We start from the raw sequence: 25,120 nt of genomic DNA on the forward strand, positions 1-25,120 counted from the left end.
TTGCTTTCTGCTTCCACTCCCTGTGCCAGAAACTCTTTGGAAACTAATTTGGAACAAAATGAAAAAGATATTTCGGGTGCTGAGGTAGATATAAATATTTTGCCGTGACCGAGTTCAGCTAAGTTCAATAACAGACAGCAAATTCTGTTCATACTTCCTTTAGATTGGCTATATGCCAATGTTTGCTGTTGCAGGATTATGTGTGTTGACCATTTAATTCTGCCGCCTACACTTCAGAAGAGAACAGAGGGCGTCCAGACTTGGGCTAGCGTCATTTGGCAATGAGTAACCACAGTAGAAATAGATGAGTCAAGATAGTGGGCATAAATCTGGGAGTGTCAGTGGGCAGGAGTGGGTATAACACAGCACAAGTCAATACTACACAGAGTTAGGGGGAAAAAAATGTAAATTGAAATCAAATACCGTAATTTCCCAAATACAACGCACACTTTTTTTCCCCAAAGTCAACTTGTAAAATCAGGGTGCTCATTATAAACGGGTACAGGGATAGAGACAAAAATATAAATATATTATATATATATTAGGGCTGTCAAAATTATCGCGTTAACGGACGGTACTTAATTTTTTAAATTAATCATATTAAAATATTTGACGCAATTAACGCACATGCAACATTTTTTTTTTTCTTATGAACGGTTTTCAAAAGCTTTACTGGTGGATTTTCTCAAGTTAAAGCGCCACACAGAAATTAATAAATTTAATTGTGTAAGCAGGATCTGTGTATTATTCTTATTATTTAATTACAGGTGTTTTAGCTCATTTCAATGTATTTTATTTAAATGTGCTATTATTTATTTTATTATGTGTTTATATTTTACAAATGTGATGTAGTATTCATTTATATTGTATATTTTATGTTATATAACTTTAGTTCCTATGTGAATATTAGTTCCTACTTGTTTTGTTGTGGTAGGAGGGCTTCGTATTGAACACGGTGCCGTGTTGGTTATCATTATAGCAGAGAAGACAGCCGTAAATCAACAAAGACAAGTCAACTGTGCCCAGATCTACAGTAAGTACTACTATTGCTAAAAGAAAAAAAATGTCGTATTATTATGTAGGGTAATGTAGCTGTAATCAGCTACGCATTTTACGTACATGTACCGTAGCTGGGAGCTACGACATTAGCCTGGCTAATGAAATTTTTCAAATAGATCTTTATTATGGTTCTTCATCGGAAACAAAATGTGAAAAAAAAATTAATTTGTCATGTTATGACGCAATTTTGCCGTGGCACAACATGGTGAGGCGGTCCGACTCCGACGCAGGCCACCACCGCAGCTTCAAAAAATCCTAGGGGAAACCCTGAAGTCATTATGACTATTAGTCTGGTGGACACCTGATTCCACTGGAAATGCACGTGCACAGGACAATTATTCCTGCAAAACATGTACTTGGCTGAAGAAGAGCCTTACACATAAACACAACTAAAGTGTTACCAACTGGCAGACAACTGTCTTGGTCCAGACCCGAAAGCGGTTGCATACGGACCCAGACTTACAGCTGCAAATAAAATAATAATAACTTGACGGAGTGTTTTCGATTTTAAGCAATCATGCTATTGTTATGGTTTTGCAGCTGCCAAAAATTGCAGCCCAATTACACGCGAGTTGAACCATCCCACGTGTCCTTGCTCAGCCAATTACAGTAAATACATAATATTTCAATAAGAAAAGGCTGCATTTTATTCCACTACTTTATCCAAAACTAAGTGGTTCCCCTAACAACTATAACAGCGTGTTTGAATGCCGTGCCCTAGAAGTAGGCATGTGCCGGTTACCGGTTTCACGGTTTACCGTGGTGTGAAAACGTCGCGTTTTCAAAACCACTAAAATTTTCCGTCAGACCGTAGTACGGTATTCGCTATTTTTCTTGTGTCAAAAATGCAGCCAGAAGCGGCTTGGTGCGGCAGTGCTCACCCCCTCCCGTTTGTTGCCGTTTGTGAAAGTGACGCTATCGGCTAGACAGCCAGCGAACCCAAAAACAAATACTCTCAAATCGTGGTAAGTGTAATATACAAAATGAATACATTTAAAATGTTGTACAATTAGATTTTTCCATGTGAGTAGCTTCAACCGATTAGCACCATGGAAAAAGTTCGCCAAAAACAAAACACACATTTTCCTTTCAAATTCAATATACAAACTAACTAAAAGCTTACAAAGATGAATGTTAGCCTAGGCTTAGCTGGGAGAGCAACTTCGTTGAGTGTGACAGCCGAAGAGTGAGAAAACAAGCTTGATTCGCTTGAATGAAGGGGGGAAAAGGGATTGCGTCAAAGATCGCTAATTGCCCTAAGCACAAATCCACGTTTGCTGGATCAAGGAGAGGTCTCACTCCCAATGTTTTTTTGTTTTTTTTGTTTTTTTAGATGAAACCTTTCCACAACAATATTGACATTTTAACTAACTTATGAATTCTTTATGTTCTTTTTAACACAAAGGCATAACATCATGTAGACTAGAGTTGACACCATGGCTGAAAATGGCGAAACTTCACTTAAGCTTTTCCACCCTCAAAAAAAGTCATGCAGTATAAATTTTTAAAAAATTCTATTCAGAAGTGTTTTTACTTTTTTATAGAAATTATTTTGTTCTTGCTTTAATCTTGAGCAACTTGAGCTGCGAGTATAGTCTATAAGTTATATTTATTTTAATTTTATTTAAAATATTTTTTTATTGATAATGTATTTATTTTAACAATATATTCATGTTCCAATTTGCAACTATGGTCTGAAAAAAAAAATCCTGTTCAATGGAAAGAAGTTATTTTTTTTAACCCATACATCTCAAAATGTTTTAGAGCTATAATTGCAATACCGTGATACCGTGAAACGGCGGTATTTTTGCTCACGGTTATCATACTGTCAAAATCTCAAACCGGCACATGCCTACCTAGAAGTGCGTTGCAGTCATTAGAAGGCGTAAAATGTGCAATTGCATGTATACTATAGAATTGCACAAAATAAAGCTGGACTATAAAATATGTGTATTTCAAGTTCAACTAGGGTGAACCTCTGGGTGTTGACGGTATTTACATCATTTTGACCTTAGATGGGTACACACAAACATACATTAACAATTGGACCACATTTCTGCATTTTCTTTCCCTTGTGTCAGTAGGGAAAGGCCTTATTTTTGAATGCCTGAAAGAGCAATTATCTTGTGGTGTATTCAGTGATTTTTTTTTCCTCCTCAGAAACTGAATTGAGCATACAGTCACAAATTCTAACCTGTTCATTGGTTCTGCTCACGTCCTTATGAGTGTGGTAAACACTGAGCTCGGCAAAGCTGCCAGCTCGAGTGTGGAATGAAATGTAATGATAACTAATTGGAAAGTGAGCTGAAGCTTCTGCCACACACTATGCATAGCTGCATTTTGACCATTTATTTCGCATTTTCCCAGCAACGCCCAATTCTTTGCCTCTGAAAAATGACCCTGAGCAATAAGCAAATGTATCACCAAGCTTCTTCCTCTTCAACTACTGCTGTGCTATGTTTTTTTGTTTCCTTCTTTTCAGAAGTCTGGATGCCATGTAGCATCATTATGATGAAATTAGGGATGTCAAACGATTAAAATTTTGAATCGAGTTAATCACAGCTTAAAAATGAATTAATCGTAATTAATCGCAATTCAAACCACCTATAAAATACACCATATTTTTCTGTAAATTAACGTTGGAATGGAAAGATAAGACACAAGACGGATATATACATTCAACATACTGTACATAAGTACTGTATTTGTTTATTATAACAATAAATCCACAAGACGGCGTTAACCTTAACATTCTTTCTGTGAAAGAGATCCACGGATAGAAAGACTTGTAATTCTTAAAAGATAAAAGTTATAGTAATTTTGACAGTTTGTATATTGTGACTAAATATTGCCATCTAGTGTATTTGTTGAGCTAAACTTAATGTTTGAATAGAGTATTATTTTGCATAGCTATTTTGATTGGGAATGCCAGATCTCTTTGCATTGAGTGCTTTTCTTTTTGTGAACATTATTTTATTTTTGAGAGATAGGAATATTATTTTTGTTGTGCTTTCACTAAATGATACTGTAGCGACTTAAATGTTCTTAACTGCCCAAATGCCTGATGGGAAATTTGAGCAACCATGAGTCACAGTGTGTGCTGCAAATGGTATATCTTCTCTGCGTTGAGTACAATACATGGTGTTAAGAAAAAGATCATCTCCAGTTATTCTTCCCCATGTCGCTTGCCACAATAGTTATAACAGTTGTGGAAGAGATGCCACCGCTTATTCCATTAAATAGCGCGTCTCCAATAAATGCCTGCCTTACCAATTCGCCCTTATTGGTAATTGGCAATGCTTGAGTGGGTCGTTCCGCGCATGCAATAATTGCGTTAAATATTTTAACGTGATTAATTTAAAAAATTAACTACCGCCCGTTAACGCGTTAATTTTGACAGCCCTAGATGAAATATATACTTTACGGTTTGTGAAGCGATTTGGGATAGTAAGTAGGGATGTCCTAATGTTGATGAACTCTGGGAGGCATGCAAGACTGCTTTCTTTGATGTTCCTGATGACTTCATCAATAAATTGCATGAATCCTTGCTGAACCGCATGGATGCAGTCCTTCAAGCACATGTAAGTCATACAAAATATTAAATTTGGATCACACAGCACCACTACTTAATTCGCTTATGTTATGTAACATTTTTGTAATTGAGTACATTTTTTGTTCAATTTTCACACTATTCTCTGTAGGCGACAAAACTTTTGTCTTGCCAAAATTTGACCTTTAGGTCTTCATCAAATGATAAATCTTTCTTCAGTGAAACAAATACATTTTTGCATAGATTATCATGCATCTCTACCCTAAACTGTACAGAAAGTGACCGTGGATACTTTAGTTTGGAATGAACGAACGTTCAATCGCCCTTCCTTGTCTTAATGGATTGGGTGTCGAGCGCCGTCAATGGCAGCCATACTTAGCTAAGACACTTTTACGGTGGTAGATTTTGGTAGCAACTTGTTCGATGTTTTTTTTAATTTCAAACATTGACACCTTTTTAAAATAATATCTCGATACTTGGCATGAGCATGGACTTCATAACTATTGACCTGACACTTCGCCATTCTTTGCGTCACGCCTTACCATAGGGGGCCGAGCTTCATTTAGTAATCGTCAGCCGAAGACGGCACATGCTCATGTCCAAGCTGGTTTTAAGCTTGGATTTTTGAAGAACTACGTAAACTGTACCGCATACAAACAGGAAGGATTGTCTCAGGAGTGATTTGTTCGAGGATTCACGGTAAATATGCTATTTTTCCTACCATACATGCCTTTTTTAACGTTGTGAAAAACACCAATGGAAGAAATCAGCCGCTACTGCATTGGCATCATAGGTCGCCATATTTAAGTAAAATACACGCTAAATGCACGTTTTTTTGCTCTTAACCAAGAATCGAGACTGTTTTACGTTTACTGTTTTCTTCATATCTATGAAGAATTTGGGGATTTAAGCATTTATTCACTAGAATTTTTGCCAGAAAAGCTCTGTTTACATCAGGCGGCTGCTAACCTCATTTGCGAACAGAGTAGCATTGTACTTCAACATATTTGCGTAATATAAATGCTGGCTACACCTTTTCTTTGCTGTTAACCAAAAATCGAGACGGTTTTACGTCCATATCTATGAAGAATTTGGGGATTTAAGCATTTATTCACAAGAATTTTCACCAGAAAAGCTCCGTTTACGTCAGGCGGCCGCTAGCCTTATTCGCTAACAGAGTAGCATTGTGCTTCAACATATTTACGTAAAATAAACGCTAACTTCACGGTTTCTTTGCTTTTAACCAAAAATCGAGACTGTTTTACGTCCATATCTATGAAGAATTCAGGGATTTAAGCATTTATTCGCAAGAATTTTCATCAGAAACGATCTGTTTATGTCAAGCGGCCGCTAGCCTCATTCACTACAACTATGTAACTAACTATACAACTGCATAATGACAATAAAGGGCTATTCTATTCTGTAATAAGTTGTGATTGCATATAAAATTTATCAATAATCTGTTAATAAATTATTTATAATTGATTCTGCATGTTTTCTTCAAGTATTAAGTTTCTGATGTGAAAATTGAGTGATTTATTAGCTGTTGAAAAAAATGTAAGTTGCTATTTTGGGCAAAAACTTGTATATGTTAAATATTGCTATTGATCCTGAAAATATAGGTGATTATCTCTGCATTTGGTGATTTTTGTGTATCTAGTGTGAAATATGAGAATTTCATAGCCATTTTAAGTTTTGTTATACTTATATAAAAAACAATTAATCAGGATTTTATAAGGGAATGACTTTGAATTTTTGGATGCCGCTGCTCATGGAGACTCATATATGGCTAAGGTAGGTGCCTGTTTTGGTTTTACTTCAGTAGCAGCTTTGGTTTTGAAAATATTTAAAGTTTTTGAAAATAGGCCCCCTACGGATCGGCCCCGTTTCCCATGTCATGTCAATAGGTTATAACGTCTGTGGCATGAACATATCAATAACCTTCTGGGATGCAAAGTATCACGATATATCACCATTTCGATATTTTGTCACACCCCTAATTGATATAAGTGGAGAGTGACGGCTTGGTCGTCTTGAGAACAAGCTAACGAATAGAGTAGTAAACACACACCCATGATTTCATGATGTAACATTCAGTTAAGAATAGATTATGTGTCATGAAGTGTGAAGACCGCTTTAAGAAAACAGTAGATAGAACAACAAGATGAGGCGGTAGTCATGTACCCACACATCCCTGACCACTGGAATGTGAAGTTGCTTTTCATTGGCATGTCTATAATGTCAGTACGCCCTGAGGTCCCCGTCTGGTTCTACAAAATGGAACTAGTAGACCATTAAGTGACCTTTAGAAGAATAAACGTCAGATGTAAGGCTGAGTTCAGCAATAAATGCAGCAAAACCTACATGATATGATGTCATTGTTGTTGAGATGAAGGGGGGTGGGTCAGTGAGATGTAAAACATTGCAGTGCAACATCAACATGTACACCTTACCTGGCTCCCGGTGTTGACGCCGTCTTGATGGATGAACCTCAGCAGCGGCAGGAGGTGAACGTGAAGATAGGTTTCCTGAATTGGATTTAGGAGGGGGTTGGGAAGCACGTCCAGTCAACCGAGTGAGATGAATGTTTGTGGGGTTATTTCAGGCAGGCTTAAGCCCATCCATGTTCCTTCCGTGCCCGGCCGAGCAACAACGGTACCGGAAAGCAGTCGTCTCCAAAAGCAACAAAACGGCCCCTTAATATTATAGCGACTCTTGGCAGATAGGAAAGAAGCCTCCTATGCTCGTTTTTTTTTTTTTTTTCTTGTGTGCCAGGCTTATTTGTGAAAACAGCAGCGGGTTTCGGTTCCGTCAAGAGTGCGCAATGTCTGCGACATGCAAACGTCCGTCCTGGTGCTTGGTAAAGGAGGGAGGAAACGAAGGAAAGAGGCGGTGCGTTTACCTCTCAGCCGTCGATTGTGCTGCTGCCAACCTCCATAGGAAATGAACCCACTGCTGGGACGCCATAGTCGATGTGCCGGAGAAGCTTCCTGTTTGCAGCTTAGAGGAGGCTTACAGCAAACACTTGGCAGCTATTTTTAAACCAACCACACTGCCCCCTGCTGGTCACATTTTGCGCTACCGCCAGTCGCCTCGTGGTCACGTGGTTTTGTTTTCCGTGAGAGACGAACAAAAGCGACTCAAGTACTGTAAATTTCTGATTTGGTAAAACCTTTTAATGTTAATAACTGTTGTATTCAATTCAATAAGTTACTTGTTCTTATCTTGAGTGAGCCCAGGTTAAAGAAGAGCTCATGTATGGATGAATATTACCAGGGGTGAAAGTAGCTAGAATTTCTTACAACAACAGGTGTTGTGCCGAAAAATAGCCGCCCCGCGTGAAATGTACCCCCTGACGGGAACGCTCATTTATAACGCATTATTGTGGTGAAAACATCAAATGTTGTCATGGACGCATTGCAGCAATGGATTTACGACTGTAAAATCAGTTTTAAATAAATAAATGAGACAAAATACTAGTACTTTATTTTAGTAACAAATCGTGGACTGGGCCACATAACCCATCTTTGAAAAGAAATGTATTAGTCTACAGGTTTTCACGACCATATCTGAATGACAATCACACAAGTATGACATTTATTAGTTCAAGCAGAGTAAAATAATACATACATTCACAATCCAAGAAAATCGTTTCCATGTCCATCGATTGGTAAGAAAAGGCTGTACGAGTGACGTGTGGGCGCTCAATAATAAAATAATTAACAAATAAATCAAATAAACACTCAATAAAGCGTTATAAATAAGCGTTCCCGTCAGGGGGGGACATTTCACGCAGGGCGGCTATTTTTCGGCACAACACATGGAACTCCCCGACATGAAGGTAGCCACGGAGCCAGAACTTTGATTTATTTATTGATATCTTTCTTTTTTTTTTTTTTTTTTTTGGGGGGGGGGGGGGGGGGGTGGCGGTCAGACCTCTTAAACTACTGAAATGCAAAGAAAAATGTTTTAGCAGTTATTTCTATAACACATACAAAAACTGATTTTCATTCAAAATGGTATTTTTTTCAATGATTTGCCAAATAAAAGTTAACAAAAACTGCAATAACCCCAAATTTTTATTTTTCCTCATTGCCTCACATACTACATGCAAAATCTCAATTTTAACTACTTAAGAGCATAGGACATATATTAAAATTGAAATTAATGTAAACATTTCCTTTTTTTTTTTTTTAAATAATAAAGATATAAGTAACATACATTCAGAAAAATAAGTATAAATGACTTATATTATGCAGAGTGAAATGGAATATATTTTGAAGATCGCTCAAACATTGACTTTTTTAAATCATAAGGAAATGGATAAGTAGCCTAACATAAATGAACAAATATAAGTCCAAAGTGCACATTGACAGCTAAGATGTTCTGAACCTCCCCATCATAGTATATAAAACTAAATATGATAAATAAGCCTCCTTAACTCTTTCGTTGCTCTTAAAGATTTGATCCATTTTCTGTTGCATTGCCCTTTTTGTCGCATCAATTCAACAAGCTTTTTTTTTGTGGTTGTTGCTGTTCCAGAAAACATGTACATTTGAACCAATCAGAGCTAACCATCTCTGCTGATCACATGTCAGTATGTCAGCCAATTGAAAGGATAAATGAGTCCAGGCGTTTTGCTTTGCTGCTCATCATCGTCAGACTCAGATAACTGCAGCAGCTCGGGAAACCTCCATGCCGTCCGTGGAATGAAATAAAAATGATACATATTGGTGGAAACGGATTGCGCTACACAAGCACTTTATTATAATCTTGTTGTTAACACTTGTTCATGTAAATCTGATGTTGGTAGATTGTTTTTTTCTGGGAGCTGAAATGCATGTGTGGCAGCTTATCAATAGTTTTTTTTTTATTTTGTTTGTTTTTTTATTACATAGCGTTTTGACAGTTGCTGTCATATTTTCGGAATCAAAGCACCGTGTACCAGAACAGCATTGCTGCCCTGAATCTTATACGGCAATAGCATTCTGGCCCTGAATTTTATACTGGAACTGCGTTCTGGCCCTGAATCTTTTACTGGAACTGCGTTCCTGACCGCTCTGGCCCACTTTCACCCCTGAATATTACATATACCCATAGGCGGAGTTTGACTTTTGGGGCAGGGGGGGGCACAACATGTTGATGGCCCCGAAATGCAGTGTCAGCAATAAAATTAACTTAAAAGAATATTTATAATAATAAGTTGACAATGAGCGTTTTTTGTCTCCCATCATGCTTGATGGGAATTCTAAATCAGGCTGCTTCAGCAATACTTTTCGCCAAGATCGTCAACCATTGAATATGGTACGCCCGCCGGTGTCGTGCCAATGTAGTTACCCCAGTCAAAAATTGTATCCCCTTGGCGGAGCCATATGGAGGTAGATTTGTGTCTTTATTATTCAATCAAAAAAAAGTTGCTTCAAAAAAAAAAAAAAAAAAGTTGCTTTGATCAAAATATATATTTTCAATTAAAAAACAAAAAGTCCCTTAAATAAAAAAATGTGTTTGAATGCAAAAATAAATTTGAAAAAATGCATGTGAAAGCTATTGTTCTTTGATTTTTTTTTTTTGATTGGAGTCAAGTTTTTTTTTTTTTTTTTTTTTTTTTTTTTTTTTTTTTATTGAAGCAACTTTTTTGATTGAAGTAATGTTGATTTGTTTTGGGGCCACATTTTGGCTGTGACGTTTTTGTCTTTATTATTCAATCAAAAAATAAGTTGTTGCTTCGATAAAAATGTATATTTTCAAAAGAAAAAAATTACTGCAATCAAAAAAAGAAACATTTCAATCATAGAAAACCTTTTTGAATGCGAAAAAATATTTGAGATTGAAAAATTTGCATTTGAACACTTAAATTTTTTTCATTGAAAATGTTTTCTTTGATTGGAGCGATCCTTTTTGTGTTTGGGCCATATTATGGGTTGGACATTTGTGTCTAAATCATTCAATCCCAAAAAAAGTTGCTTCAATCAAAAATAAAAAATATTTTCAATCAAAGAAATAAATGATTTGAAAAATAAAATTGCCCTCCCCTAATTTTTTTTTTTGTTTTTTTTTTGAAAATTATATGCAAAGCAAATGACCGTCTAGGGTGCTAGTCTCATGATCTGTTCGAAAAATAATTTTGACCCATTATAAAAATATATTTTTTTGTTCATTTCATTCATTTTTGTTGCCGTATATCTATATATCTATATACACATATATATATATATATATATATATATATATATATATATATACACATATGAAAGTCAATTTCATGCAATGACACTTTTCGGTCACCAGCTCTCCAGTCCCAGCGTCTCTTACAGGGACCGTACATAGGTACGGACATTACAGCATAAAATAAAATAATAATATGCATAAATTCATTTACAGAACAAATCCCAAGAATTGCATGTTGTTGATAAAAATTTAATGTCATTTGAAAGAGTTGGAGATATGTCGATGCACTGAAAAGCTGGACCAACAAATCACGCCCGTGACGTTGAAAAAAAACTTGGGAAATTTGCAGCATCTGGGGAGCAACCAGCCAGGATCAAACGGTATTTCAACATGCCAAAAAGACAGTTGCATTTACTGTCTTTTTTTCAAAAAGAAGGAAGATGGTTCAATAATATATTTAATATAAATGCATATTAAAGAAAACAAAATCATTAACACTGGTTTCATTCTATTGAGTCTATACCCTACGTTGGAAAGAAAGCACCTGCATAAGGCAGACAATTAAGATTGTGATTGTTGAGAGAAATGGTGGAGGAAATGTTTTGTATTCATAAATGTGTCCTCAGTTGATGTTGAAATAATGTTCCTATTGCTTGTTAATATTGACATATTATCTTTTCGCCACAAGATGGCAGGATGGGACTTAACTGTCTAAAGTGCTACTTTTATTACTTCTTTGTGTTTGACTTTGATGACTTTGATTCGTGGGATTGCCTGTGAAGACAGCAATGAGAGAGGATGTATCCGCATGTCAATGGAAATTAAATACGCCAAGTTTTGGCTAAAAGACAACTTATTCTCCGTCAATTCTTCCTACGAATGCAACGTTGAGCTGCAACCACCTCAACAGTGATATACACAAAAAGCAATAAAAGTCACAAGGATAAAAAAAAGACGAAAATTACTCACATCCAAATATACACAATTCAAAATCCCTGAGTGGTAAAATGTCACCAATCAAGCTTCATATCAGCTTTGCTCCACACATACTTCCCTCCCCTTTTAAGAAACATTTTCTCATCAAATCCGCTAAAACTGATGGCAGCGCTCACGCCAACATCAAGGATGGACTTGGATGGGTCCTTTCGACCCTCTCGACAGTCCAGGAAACGCATCTGGCAGAGAGAAGGGACAAAAACAACTGTGAAATGCCTCACTGCTAAACATCTGGGGTACAGTACATAAAACAATTCCATCAACTAAAACTCAAAATGATTCAGTGTAGTAAATGAGTCTTGAGTAAATGATGTCATCAGACATGTTATGTGGGAACTTACATATTCATCCAAGATCAAGTAAGAATTCCTCATCTGTGAAGACAAAACCAATATTACATTCGTGTAATAATATCACGTTAGACTACAAACATACAAAATATGCATCCTCTAGTTTTCTATAATTCTATTTCTTGTAAGAATTGCCTTAACTGATATATAGAGCATATAGAGAAACAAGCATATACACTCATTTTTACACCTTAGTACTCTTTGCAAGTCACTTTTGCGGTAAAACAGGACTTATCTGGACATTCTCACAAGAACATAGGTTTGCATAGGGACGGTAGGGACATAACACTACATACCATCCCCAGCAAAAAGTGTACATTATTTTGTTATATCGTCCCCCCGCCGATGATGATGATGATGACTAATGTTGAGACCAAACCTACGCCCCTGCTTTCTCACGTAGCATTTCTCCCCAGAGCCTATCCCAGCTAACTATGAGGAGGCAGGCTCCACCCTGAAATGGTTGTCAGTCAAACCAGTCAAACCATGAATTTAATAACACACAACTATTTTAACCACCAACTGTAACCATTTACGTATAACCAACAAGACAATGAACTGGTTGCATGTCAGGGCGTTCCCGGCTTCTTGGCCTATATCAGCTTTGATAGGTTCCAGCTCAAACGTGAAGCTATTGAGGTTAAGACTATAAATACAGTAAATGGATGAGTATTCAACTCTGGGCAAAATGAACATTAAATTAATCATTTTTTTGTTCGATAGACAAAAAGTCAAGGGTCTATGTTTGGTCTCAACATTGGTAGGGACGATACAACAGCATAATCTGCATGTACATTATTTTCCACAGCCACACATGTTTTTCTGCCATTTAAAATGAATGGAAAATTTGGACATGCATAGCCGTCAATAGCATGGACGTGCATGGGCTGCACAAGACCATATACAAAAAAAAATAAAAATGACACATACCAAAATCCATTTTTCCACATGCTAAAAAATGCCACATACCAAAAAAATGCCACATACAAAATCCATTTTGCCCCATACCAAATAAAAATGCCACATACCAAAAAAAAAAAAAAAAATGCCAAATACAAAAATCTATACTGCAACATACCAATAAATGCCACATACCAAAATACATTTTGCCACATACCAAAAAAAAATGCCACATACCAAAATCCATTTTATTACACACCAAAAAAAAGAATGCAACATACCAAAATCCATTTTGACACATGCCCAAAAAATGCCACATACCAAAATTCATTTTGCCACATGCCAAAAAATGCCACATACCAAAAAAATGCCACATACCAAATAAAAATGCCCATACCAAAAAAAATGCCAAATGCAAAAATCTATTTTGCCACATACCAAAAAAATGCCACATACCAAAATCCATTTTGCTACATACCAAAAAAGTGCCACATACGAAAATCCATTTTGTTACACACCAAAAAAGAATGCCACAAACCAAAATCCATTTTGCCACATGCCCAAAAAGTACCACATACTATAAAAAATGCCATACCAAAAAAATGCCACATACCAAAATCCATATTGCCACATGCCAAAAAATGGCACATACTAAAAAATGCTGCATACCAAAAAAATGCCACATACCATAATCTTTTTTTCCACATACCAAAAAATTGTAACATACCAAAATCCATTTTGCTGTATACAAAAAAAAATGCGACATACCAAAATCCTTTTTGCCACATGCCAAAAAATGCCACATACCAAAAAAACAAAAATGCCACGTAGATAATCCATTTGGCCACATACCAAATAAAAATGCCACATACCAAAAAAAAAAAATAATAATAAAAAAATGCCAAATACAGAAATCTATTCTGCCAGATACCAAAAAATGCCACATACCAAAATCCATTTTGCCACATGCCCAAAAAATGCCACATACCAACAAAATTCCACATACCAAATAAAAATGCCCATACCAAAAAAAAATGCCAAATACAAAAATCTATTTTGCCACATACCAAAATCCATTTTGCTACATACCAAAAAATGCCACATACCAAATCAATTTTGCCACATGCCAAAAAATGCCACATACCAACAAAATTCCACATACCAAATAAAAATGCCCATACCAAAAAAAAATGCCAAATACAAAAATCTATTTTGCCACATACCAAAATCCATTTTGCTACATACCAAAAAAATGCCACATACCAAATCAATTTTGTTACACCCAAAAAAAAAGAATGCGACATACCAAAATCCATTTTGCCACATGCCCAAAAAATACCATATACCAAAAAAATGCCACATACCAAAATCCATTTTGCCACATACCAAAAAATGCCACATACTAAAAAAATGCCGCATACCAAAAAAAAATGCCACATACCATAATCTTTTTTGCCACATACCAAAAAATTGTCTCATAACAAAATCAATTTTGCTATATACAAAAACAATGCGGCATACCAAAATCCATTTTGCCACATGCCAAAAAATGCCACATACCAAAAAAATTCCACATACAAAATCCATTTTGCCACATAGCAAATAAAAATGCCACATACCAAAAAATAATGCCAAATAAAAAAATCTATTTTGCCACATACCAAAAAATGCGACATACCAAAATCCATTTTGCCACATGCCAAAAAATGCCACATACCAAAAAAATGGCACATACCATAATCTTTTTTGCCATATACCAAAAAATTGTCACATACCAAAATCCATTTTGCTATATACAAAAACAATGTGACATACCAAAATCTATTTTTCCACATAGCAAAAAAAATTTCACATACCAGAATCAATTTTTCTACATACAAAAAAATGCGATATACCAAAATCCATCTTGCCACATGCCAAAAAATGCCATAGGTCAGCCTTTCAGTAACAAAATTAGTGGTGTGTTCCCCACCTCCAAAACATTGATGTCTTTTTACATTACTTACAGTGGCTGCTGCTGGCTGAAAAAAAAAAACAAAAAAAAAACTTGTAACATCCCTCCTCTTCGAAGGGGGGCGGCATGTTGTATTTCTGTCTAGGCTGTGAGTGTATGTGTGTGGTGGTGGTGGTGGTGTCGGGGGTAAAGTCATCAGCCAATTCAACGTGCACTTGTGGACAAAAAAAATGGACCGGCACCTTCAGCAAGTGGAAAGGGGTAAATCTAAGAAGACAATCTAAATTACCTACATAACTGAACTCATTACGTCCAAATTTTCCATTCATTTCCGATGGCATTAACATTGCATTGAGGCCAATTTAGACAGATGCCATTGATGACCATGTATGTCAATTCTATTAATGCCAATGTACTTGGATTCCATTGACGCATATGGATGTGGATGCCATTGACGGCCATGTACGTCCAAATGTCCCATTCATTTTCAATAACATTTACTTTGTCTAATGCCATTGACAGCATGTTTGTCCATTCTATTGATGCCAATGTACTTGGATTCTATCGACGCCTATGTAAGTCAATGCCATTGACGGCCATGGACTTCCAAATTTTTTCCTATATTTTCAATGGCAAAAAAAGCAATGTCCCCAAATAGACAGGAAATGACCAGATATCATTAAGACGTGTCCCCCAAATGACCCCAAATAACCTGATATGACCAGGACACGCCCCCAAAATGTCCCCAATTGACCTGATATGACCAGGACACGGCCCCCAAATGACCTGATATGACCAGAACACACCTCCCAAATGTCCCCAAATGACCTGATATGACCTGGACTTGTCCTCAAAATGTCCCCAAATCAACAGGATGTGACCTGTTATTGTCGCCGAAATGTCCCCAAACCAAGCTAAGATCTGTATCTTTATAATAATGCAAATAAGGTTGCTTAAAAGTCGGTGGGGACATTTTGAACATCCTGAAAAGTTGCTACACTCCATTTGGCCTCAGTGGTTTTACGAATAATCCATTCAATTCCATTCTACTTGTACCAATCAATAAATTCATTATTATGCCAATGTCTGATAATATCAATACTATTGTACCTTTTCATTGGACTCTGGAACCAGACATGAGACGCTGCTGTGTCTGTCCAGAAACTCCTGAAACTGCTGGTCGCTAATGGTAAAGCGCTCAGCTTCTCTCAGGGCTTTTTCGCCTACATTCTCACCGTCAATCAACAAGCACTGAAACACCTAAAGTACACCAGGTAAAAAATAAGATTGAGAATCAACACCATGATGAAGGTAAACAGTCTGTTTAAATTCGCATCAATACCTTCCATCGGACTGGGTTGAGCTGAATGATGTGTTCTGTCATGTCCTCGTCCACGTTGAAAGTGTTGATGACAGAATTGATTTTAAAGGCCACTTTATATTGTTGACACCAGCTCTGGATCTTATAGAGATTGTCCAGGTGGCTCTTCCTGCCTTGAGTTCGGCCGATCAGCTGGTTGGTGGTTTCCTCAAAACTGTCACAAGATATGGCCAAGATGTCGAGATGGTCACCTTTAACAGAAGAAGGTCAGATCATGTGAGACATGGACCACTAACTGTCAAGTGTAATACAGAAAACAGCATGTTTTGATTAGTAATTAATGTGGTGAAAGTATTGATTCACCATGCTATGTATAGACCCTACTCACCTACGTCACAAAATGACGTGTCGCTGTATCCGGCCGCCATATTGTCCATATTTTTTAGACCTATTCTCATTGTTTTCAATTAGTCGTGCAAGTTATAGAGCAATTCATGGAAGCCCCGGTGTTATCTGACGCCGTAAACTCATTGGATGCGTTGCATAAAAGGTGTTATGTGGAAAAGCTTCAGTTTATCCATTCGCCAGATCCATATTTGATGCCTAAATCGATGTTTTTCGACCTGCGGTCTTCGCCGTCTTTGCCTGACCCTGATATTTACAACTATCTTGTCCACACAAAATCAGCCTATTCTCACGAAAGTCTGAAAAACTTTAAGAGCTTGGAGGCTTATAAATACTTCGTTGCTGGTTGGATGAAACAGGTCCGCGGAAACGAAAATTCGCCAGGAATCTTGTGCTCGGGAAGGTGAGTTACGAAATTTTCAATTCAAAATCTTTTGTTCTTGCTAACATCCACTGTCAAGTCTAATGTATTTCATGTCACTTGTATATGGAGCTAGGGCTTTTAATGTTTATATGGTTTAGCGATAGCACTCTCACTACATACATATGTAATATGTAATGAATATGAAGTGCGATAGCACTACTCCAGATTGTCCCTAGTTGAATGTATTTTTTGGCTTTTGACCTCAATAGTGAAATTGTAAATTAATTGTATGACAACTGTCTTATTATCCCCTTATAATTATATATTTTCAGGTAGTTCATTCACAACATCTGAGTGTATGTTGTCGGCGATTAGCCTAGCAATGATCTTAATTGTGGTTGTCAGCCCAAAACCCTCTAAATATATATTAAATGCATCTTACCAGATATAAAATGACTACTACATAATCTGTGGTAGTCGTTTGGAGCCCAGTTTTCTCGTCGAATTGCAGCAGTCAATCTCGGTCTCCTCTCCGGGTCTCTCGGAATACGGTAAAACTTCCAGTCTCTCCGTCTATCTTCTCTGTTTTTGCAACCGACCGCCACACACGACTTCACCATTTTGATTATTAATGTTAACGAGCAGAAAAACACGCCATAATAGGAGGAATTTACGAAGCGCTAATGCATTAACATGACGAGTATACGGACAACATGGCGCGGGGGCGTGGCTGTGACGTCACGTGAGTAGAGCGGAAAACACTCAGGTGACTTGAAGTTCCGCTCTGAGACCCCCAATTTAGCCAGCTTTCAAAATTGTCCGATATGCATGTGTGATACATCATTGGAAAGCTTAAATTCTCAATTTTCTGGGGGAATAAACATTTTGAACAGGAGGGCATTTACAAAAAGAACGTTTTTTAAACAGCAAAACCCCATCTGGAGGCGAGAGCACGCGAGAACAGAATTACAGACGCCATGACTTTAACGAGATATTATCGAGTGCTTACCTTGTTTTGATCCAAAAACTCCAGGTAGCATGTATCACTGAGTGTCAAGACACAGCTGTGAATGGCCACAGCTGGATTTTTTGGGATTTGATGGGTGAAACATGGTAATTTAACAAGGGTCGCGATGCAGAAATCGCAGACATCAAGTAGTGGTCGAGAGTTTCTTTTTCATATATTTACCCTTTTAAACGTTTTTTTTTTCCCTCCATTTTTTTGTTTGGGTCGATTATTTATCATCTAACATATCTAGAAAATGCGACAGTAACAAAAAAAATACAATTAAGCGATAGTTATGAGGTAGATATCCGTGACTTTTTTGCAGACGCCATTTTTTCCATTGTGACATAATTTGTTTAAAAGTTTAAAATATGTGTGTGAATAGTTTTTTAAAGTCTTTTTTTTAAAACAAAATATGAGACATCAATTAATGATTCTAAGCTAAAAACGACAGACATTTTGAATTATTAATATAATTAATTACCTTCGTTTTATGGCTGGGTTGAAACAAAAGCGGTTGCGCAACATCTGTAAACGGGGGCTTTCAGGGTAAAACGGACAAATTAAAAATAGTTCGGGGGCTTAATGCTCCGTGAATCTGCTATGGCAGCATATACACATGTTGTCCTATCAAACACAACAGTTGTTTTGGCTTCAAATACAGCAGTTTCTTTTAAAGAGGAGTGCAAAAGCAGAAACTGCTTTTTCAGTCTTGTCTGTGTTTTCCGCCATATACATTTGATAACTGGGAGACGGTGGCACAGCACGGAGTGGTTAGCACGTCGACCTCACAGCTCTGAAATCAAGTGTTTGATCCCAGGCTCCGGCCTTGTTGTGCAGTGTTTGCATTAGGGGTGCAGCTATCGAATATTTTAGTAATTGAGTAATCGACTGAAAATTCTATCGATTAATCGAGTAATCGGATGAAAGAAATATATTTTTAAGTGAAGAGCAATTTTAAATATACATGAGAAAACAATACATTTCATCTAATCTAGAACCATTTTCAGTCAATCAATGTCTTTATTTTCGATGTATATTGTTGAAAACAGACAACAATTGCATCTCAGATGTAACTAGAATTAAAAAAAAGACTAATTCACTGCTTTCACTCAAAAAACCTTTAGATCTTATTAGAAAAAAAATGAATATATATATATTTCTTACCTAAAAATGCTGTTACGCTTGATAACACACATCACTTAAAAGTTAGGATTTTTTCCCACGTGTTTCAATTGAATTTCTATTTGTGTCAAGCCATTTTTAAGTTCTAGTTAAGTTTTAAGTTAGTCTAAACTGTTTTTGCAGTGTTCAAAATAAATGTATGATACAGGCTGTATTGGAGCACATTAGGGACCAGTGCTACTTGGTGTTTTATCCAGCAATGACTACTGAGCTAAAATTGATAGTTAGCATTATTAAGTTTTTATTTTACACCCTCATCACTCCACAACACTATGTTATGTTAAAGCCTGTATGTAAGACACGTTAGCCACGCATCGACAGTGGTCATAATTAATAGAAACCTAGCCCTCCGCAGGGCTAACGTTATGTGAGCTAGTGACCGTTAATCTTATTTATTTGTGCTTAGCGCTCTTTATTAGCGCTTAGTGCTCTACTGCTTTAAGATGGCGGCTGTTTACTAACGCCGCTGACTCTGTCATTTGCATCTAGTTCAACATACATGTGATCTCCATGAGACGCATCAGACGCTACCTGCTACCAACGTAGCAACGTGCAGGCTAGTATTTAGCAACGTCGGCGTTGTTTGTAGCGGCTGTCGGCTGCATTGTTTTTTTGCATGTCGTCCCACATCCCAAAATACATGCATAGTGGGCTGATTGGCCAATCCATATTGGCGTGAGGTGTGCGTGATTGGTTGTTCGTCTGCTTGCGCCATGCAGTACGACTGTATTCTTGTAGGTTTTTTTTTTTTTTCTTCTCCTTTATGTAGCCCTTATTGTCATGCCTTGAGTTGAATTTTGTTAGTATTTTGCCCTGGTGTTTCTTTTCCAAGGATTTCACATATTGTGGCCTGCTTCTTGTGTCATAACCAATCCGCTGCCTCTTGTATCAACCACCTGTGTCTCATTGTCTTGTTACCCCATGTCTGTATCTAAGTTCCCCATGTAATGTCTGTTCTTGTTCGGTCATTGTTTTTCTAAATGTCGATTCCATGTCTATCCTAGTGTCTATCAGCATGTCGATGTCTTTTCGTACGCCAAAGCCCTCATGTTCAGATCCCCTGTTAGAGTAAGTTTACATGGCGACTCCGCGACACAAAAATGCAATGACTGAGTAGCGGACTCGCCTCGCGTGCATAAGGCGTCGGTGAAGACGGAAGGCGAAGACAAAAAATTCTGAATCCTGCCTCCAAAGTGGAAGAATCCAATTGCGGAGGGTTGATGGGGGGCTTCCTCGGCATGCATATCAAAGGCTCCTGCGGCGCGAAACCGCGCCGTTAACGTCAGCACTCGTACACGTCACATTGGGCGTGCACAGCGGTGCTACTAAACATTAAAAACAGCAAATATGGCGGAATGTCGGCTTTAATTTACTGTTTTAATAATATTTTTGAATTAAATATGTTGAACGTTCCAATTTTTGAACAAAAGAAAAATGACATGCTTCGAGTGAGCGGGCATATTTTTTTCCGGGCTGAGGGAGCTTGGTGGGGTCAAAGTGCATCATTCTCTGTCGCCCTGTAAATCTGCACTGCCCCCTAGGGCCTGGCATGAATACTAAATCGTTTTCATGTGGAATTGCGACATAGTTCAAATAGAGACGCAAATGCAAATGCAAATTTGAAATTTTTCGTATTCTCGGAGAGTCACCATGTAAACGACCCATAGGTTTTAATGCTTTTTGTTTGAACCCCTGCCCTTTTGTTTGTACTTAGTGTTTTTGTTAATTATCGCTAAACCCTGATAATTGCTCTAAGCATCATAGTTTGTATATTGTGATTAAATATTGCCATCCAGTGTATTTGTTGAGCTAAACGAGTTGCTAAAATGTTTAAATAAAGGTTGACCAAAGTCTGGGTAAATTTTATGTGTATTTTGCATATCTATTTTGACTGTGAATTTGTGAATGTCAGTGCTCTTTGCATTGTTGTTTAACTGTGTGGGAATAGGGCCTCATTATGCAGATTGAAGATTTTTTGAGAGATATGAATTAGGGCTGTCAAAATTATCGCGTTAACGGGCGGTAATTAATTTTTTAAATTAACCACGTTAAAATATTTGACGCAATTAACGCACATGCCCCACTCAAACATATTAAAATGACAGCACAGGGGCATGTGCACTTGTTACTTGTGTTTTTTTGGAGTTTTGTCGCCCTCAGCTGGCGCTTGGGTACGACTGATTTTATGACCATGAGAATTGTGTAATTATTGACATTAACAATGGCGACCTACTAGTTTATTTTTTGATTGAAAATTTTTACAAATTTTATTCAAACGAAAACATTAAGACGGGTTTTGATATAACATTTCTATAATTTGTAATAACATTTATCTTTTAAGAACTAAAAGTCTTTCTATCCATGGATCGCTTTAACAGAATGTTAATGTTAATGCCAGCTTGTTGATTTAGTTATAATAAACAAATACAGTACTTATGTACAGTATGTTGAATGTATATATCTGTCTTGTGACTTATCTTTCCATTCCAACAATAATTTACAGAAAAACATGGCATATTTTATAGATGGTTTGAACTGCGATTAATTACGAATAATTATTTTTTAAGCTGTGATTAACTCGATTAAAATGTTTTTATCGTTTGACAGCCGTAATTTACATCATTACCTTACATAACTAAAGAGTGACACTTTTTTTTTTTTTTTTTTAAAGAGTGACACGTGGAATTTCGGCAGCTTGGCCATGTGACGTCACCGCCCTGCGACGTCAACAACAATGGCGACCTACTAGTTAAAATAATTTGATAAGTTTTATTGAAACGAAAATATTAAGAGGAATTTTACTATCAAATTATTATAACTTGTACTAAGATTTATCTTTTAAGAACTACATGTCCTTCTATCCGTGGTTCCCTTCAAATGATATGTTGATAAAGTTACAATTACTATGAATAAAATACTTTTTCTTCCATTACTCTTGGTTTTATTGGATTGGTAAAAAGTTCCCGTTTTTTGCGTCACCCTGTAGGCTACATGGTAGGAAGAGGGAAGTCCACACAGGAAGCCTGAAGTGTGAAGCAGACCTGTTCACCAAAACACTATACTGCTCCAGGATTAGCATATTTACCATATTTCTGGAACCATTTCTCCTTGATCATGCTCCCATTGCTGACGATGCTGACACCTGGAAGTTGCAAATCTTCTTTGCAGTATTGGACCAACTTTCCGAGAAACTCCCCTTTTTCATGTAGAAATGGTTCTCCTCCAGAGAAATTGATCTTCTCCATACCTAAGAGACAGATTTCAATAAAACATTCTCGCAAAGTGACACATAGCCAAAACATCTCATTTACCAGAATCCCTGAGGAGTTTGAGACCCCTCTTCGCTTCCTCCAGTGGCAACACAAATGATGTTTTTGCTGTATGGAAGCAAAAGCCACACTTGTAGTTACACTGGCGTGTAAAATGGTAGTTGACACTGGTTGGAGTCACGGCATTCCGACTGGCTTTGTTGGCACTGACGTCGAAACCCAGTTCTGTGCAGGCTGCAGCAGTCCGGGAGGATCTGTCCCATAGTTTGTTCAAAAAGGAGACGATGGTGACGACGCAGAGCTGTACCAACAGCAAAGGAGCTGTAAGCAAAGAGGATACGTCCATTTCTAACAGGTGTCTCATTATAGAGTGGTAATGATGATAGCCTCAGCTCTGCTGCTTAAATAGAGCCCGGGAAGATCAGCTGATCAGCTTCATAGTTTCTGTTTATCAACAATGAAAATGAAACTTAGTTAGGGGTACGGAAGAAAGTGTGCACTACACCAAAATATTCTGTAGGCAAGTGAGCCAGGCTTGTACTGTATATATACAATATATATATATATATATATATATATATATATATATATATATACACGTACATACATATTTACATGCATACATACACATACAGTATATACATGCATATACATACATACACATATATCCATATACATATCCCTCGCTACTTCGCGCTTCGTGCCTTCAATCCATCACAGATTGTTTTCAATTTTAAAAAAAATTTAAAAAATCAGTACTTCATCTAAAGATGTTTAATTAAATTTATTTTTTACCATGATTTTCAGTTAAAAAATCAACAGTACTCTACTGAAAAAATGAGTAACTGCAGTGCTATACAGTTTTTAAGTGTGTTATATCGTCTGCTGTTGTTGTTGGCATTGTGGGATGCAACATCCTGCAAAATGCAAATAGGAAGTACAGTGATTCTTTGCTATATCGCACTTTAAACTTCACGCCCTCAGTCTATTGCGGAGTTTTTTTTTTTCAATTAAAAAAAAATATTTTATTTAAAAATGTTAAGATACAGTGGGGAAAACTAGTATTTGATACACTGCCAATGGGAAAACTAATATATATATATATATATATATATATATATATATATACCCTAATTTTCGGACTATAAGCCGCTACTTTTTTCCGTCATTTTGAATCCTGCGGCTTATAGTCCAATGCGGCTTATTTGTTGATTTATTTGGGTTAATAGGTAACACTTTATTTGACAGCGGCATCATAAGACTGTCATAAGAACATCATAATTATGACATGACACTATCATGGGCATTACTGAATGCTTATGACAGATCTCAATATGTGTCATGTGGCATATTATTTCACTAACTCCATTTATGTCCAGCTCAGATCTTTTACGGCCATTCAAAAGTGAGACAATTTGCTGGATGACACTAACCAACCTCTATTATAAGCATTCATGAATGCTTATGACATTGTCATGTAATAATTATGACTGTCATATGACAGTATTATTGCACCACTATCCAAGAAAATGTTACCAAATAGCATAACTAGCAATTAATGAAACAACTGGAACAGTAACTGAAGAAATTATTAGCATAGAACATGACTGTTATTTACATCTGTAGCGCCGCAATGCATGCTAGGAGGAATGTTGGATGACAACAGTGTTGAAAGCAGGTGGCAGCAGCGGTTGACTGTCTCCCCCAAGGGAGCAGTGATGGCCAAATGAAGCTTTTAGAAACAATAAGGCTTTGCACCCAATTGGTTCAAAGCTTAATGGTGGTTCATTTGGGCTCATGACAGTCTTATGATGCCATTGTCAAATGAACTGTTACCAGTCAATATCTTTTGGTGTAAATATCCCATAATACAATGAGGACAACTACGCCTTATAGTCCAGTGCGGCTTATCTATGACAAATGCCATGTTCATGTCAAATTTGGTGGGTGGTGGCTTATAGTTATATATATATATATATATTAGGGCTGTCAAACGATTACAATTTTTAATCAAGTTAATTACAGCTTAAAAATGTATTAATCGTAATTAATCGCAATTCAAACCATCTATAAAATATGCCATATTTTTCTGTAAATTATTGTTGGAACGGAAAGATAAGACACAAGACAGATATACGCATTCAACATACGGTACATAAATACTGTATTTGTTTATTATAACAATAAATCAACAAGATGGCATTAACATGATTAACATTCTGTTAAATCGATCCATGGATAGAAATACTTGTAGTTCTTAAAAGATAAATGTTAGTACAAGTTATAGAAATTTTATATTAAGGCCCCTCTTAATGTTTTTGTATTAATAAAATTTGTAAAAATTTTCAATCAAAAAATAAAGTAGTAGCACGCCATTGTTGATGTCAATAATTACACAATGCTCATGGTGCTGCACCCAAGCGCCAGCAGAGGGCGAAAAAACACCAAAAACACAAGTAACAAGTGTTGTCACTGTTCTGTCATTTTAATCTGTTTGAGCGGGGCATGTGCGTTAATTGCGTCAAATATTTCAACGTGATTAATTTAAAAAATTAATTACCGCCCGTTAACGCGATAATTTTGACAGCCCTAA

The 25,120-nt window shown here is 36.8% G+C and overlaps 2 protein-coding genes across 3 annotated transcripts in view; both read right to left on the reverse strand.

Annotated features, from left to right (window-relative positions):
• Positions 1-7,632, reverse strand: part of rnf144aa (ring finger protein 144aa) — a 66,002-nt gene extending 58,370 nt beyond the window's left edge. Inside the window, exon 1 of one of the 2 annotated variants that reach the window (XM_057859061.1) lies at positions 7,512-7,624. In XM_057859061.1, coding sequence (XP_057715044.1) covers positions 7,512-7,576 — 65 coding nt within the window. In that variant the 5' untranslated portion in view covers positions 7,577-7,624. Of the gene's footprint in view, positions 1-7,062 lie in introns of both variants that reach the window. The other variant, XM_057859062.1, reaches the window with a different exon arrangement.
• Positions 7,633-10,840: 3,208 nt separating this feature from the next.
• rsad2 (radical S-adenosyl methionine domain containing 2) lies at positions 10,841-23,088 on the reverse strand. The gene is made up of 6 exons (XM_057860218.1): positions 22,570-23,088; positions 22,344-22,505; positions 16,320-16,549; positions 16,088-16,237; positions 12,115-12,147; positions 10,841-11,952 (listed from the first exon to the last, which is right to left on the reverse strand). Exons 1-6 carry the CDS (start codon positions 22,889-22,891, stop codon positions 11,788-11,790), a joined length of 1,062 nt encoding a protein of 353 aa, XP_057716201.1. The 5' UTR covers positions 22,892-23,088; the 3' UTR covers positions 10,841-11,787.
• Positions 23,089-25,120: the final 2,032 nt, after the last annotated feature.

The sequence above is a fragment of the Corythoichthys intestinalis genome, chromosome 15 (assembly GCF_030265065.1).
Source record: "Corythoichthys intestinalis isolate RoL2023-P3 chromosome 15, ASM3026506v1, whole genome shotgun sequence".
Taxonomy (NCBI): domain Eukaryota; kingdom Metazoa; phylum Chordata; class Actinopteri; order Syngnathiformes; family Syngnathidae; genus Corythoichthys; species Corythoichthys intestinalis.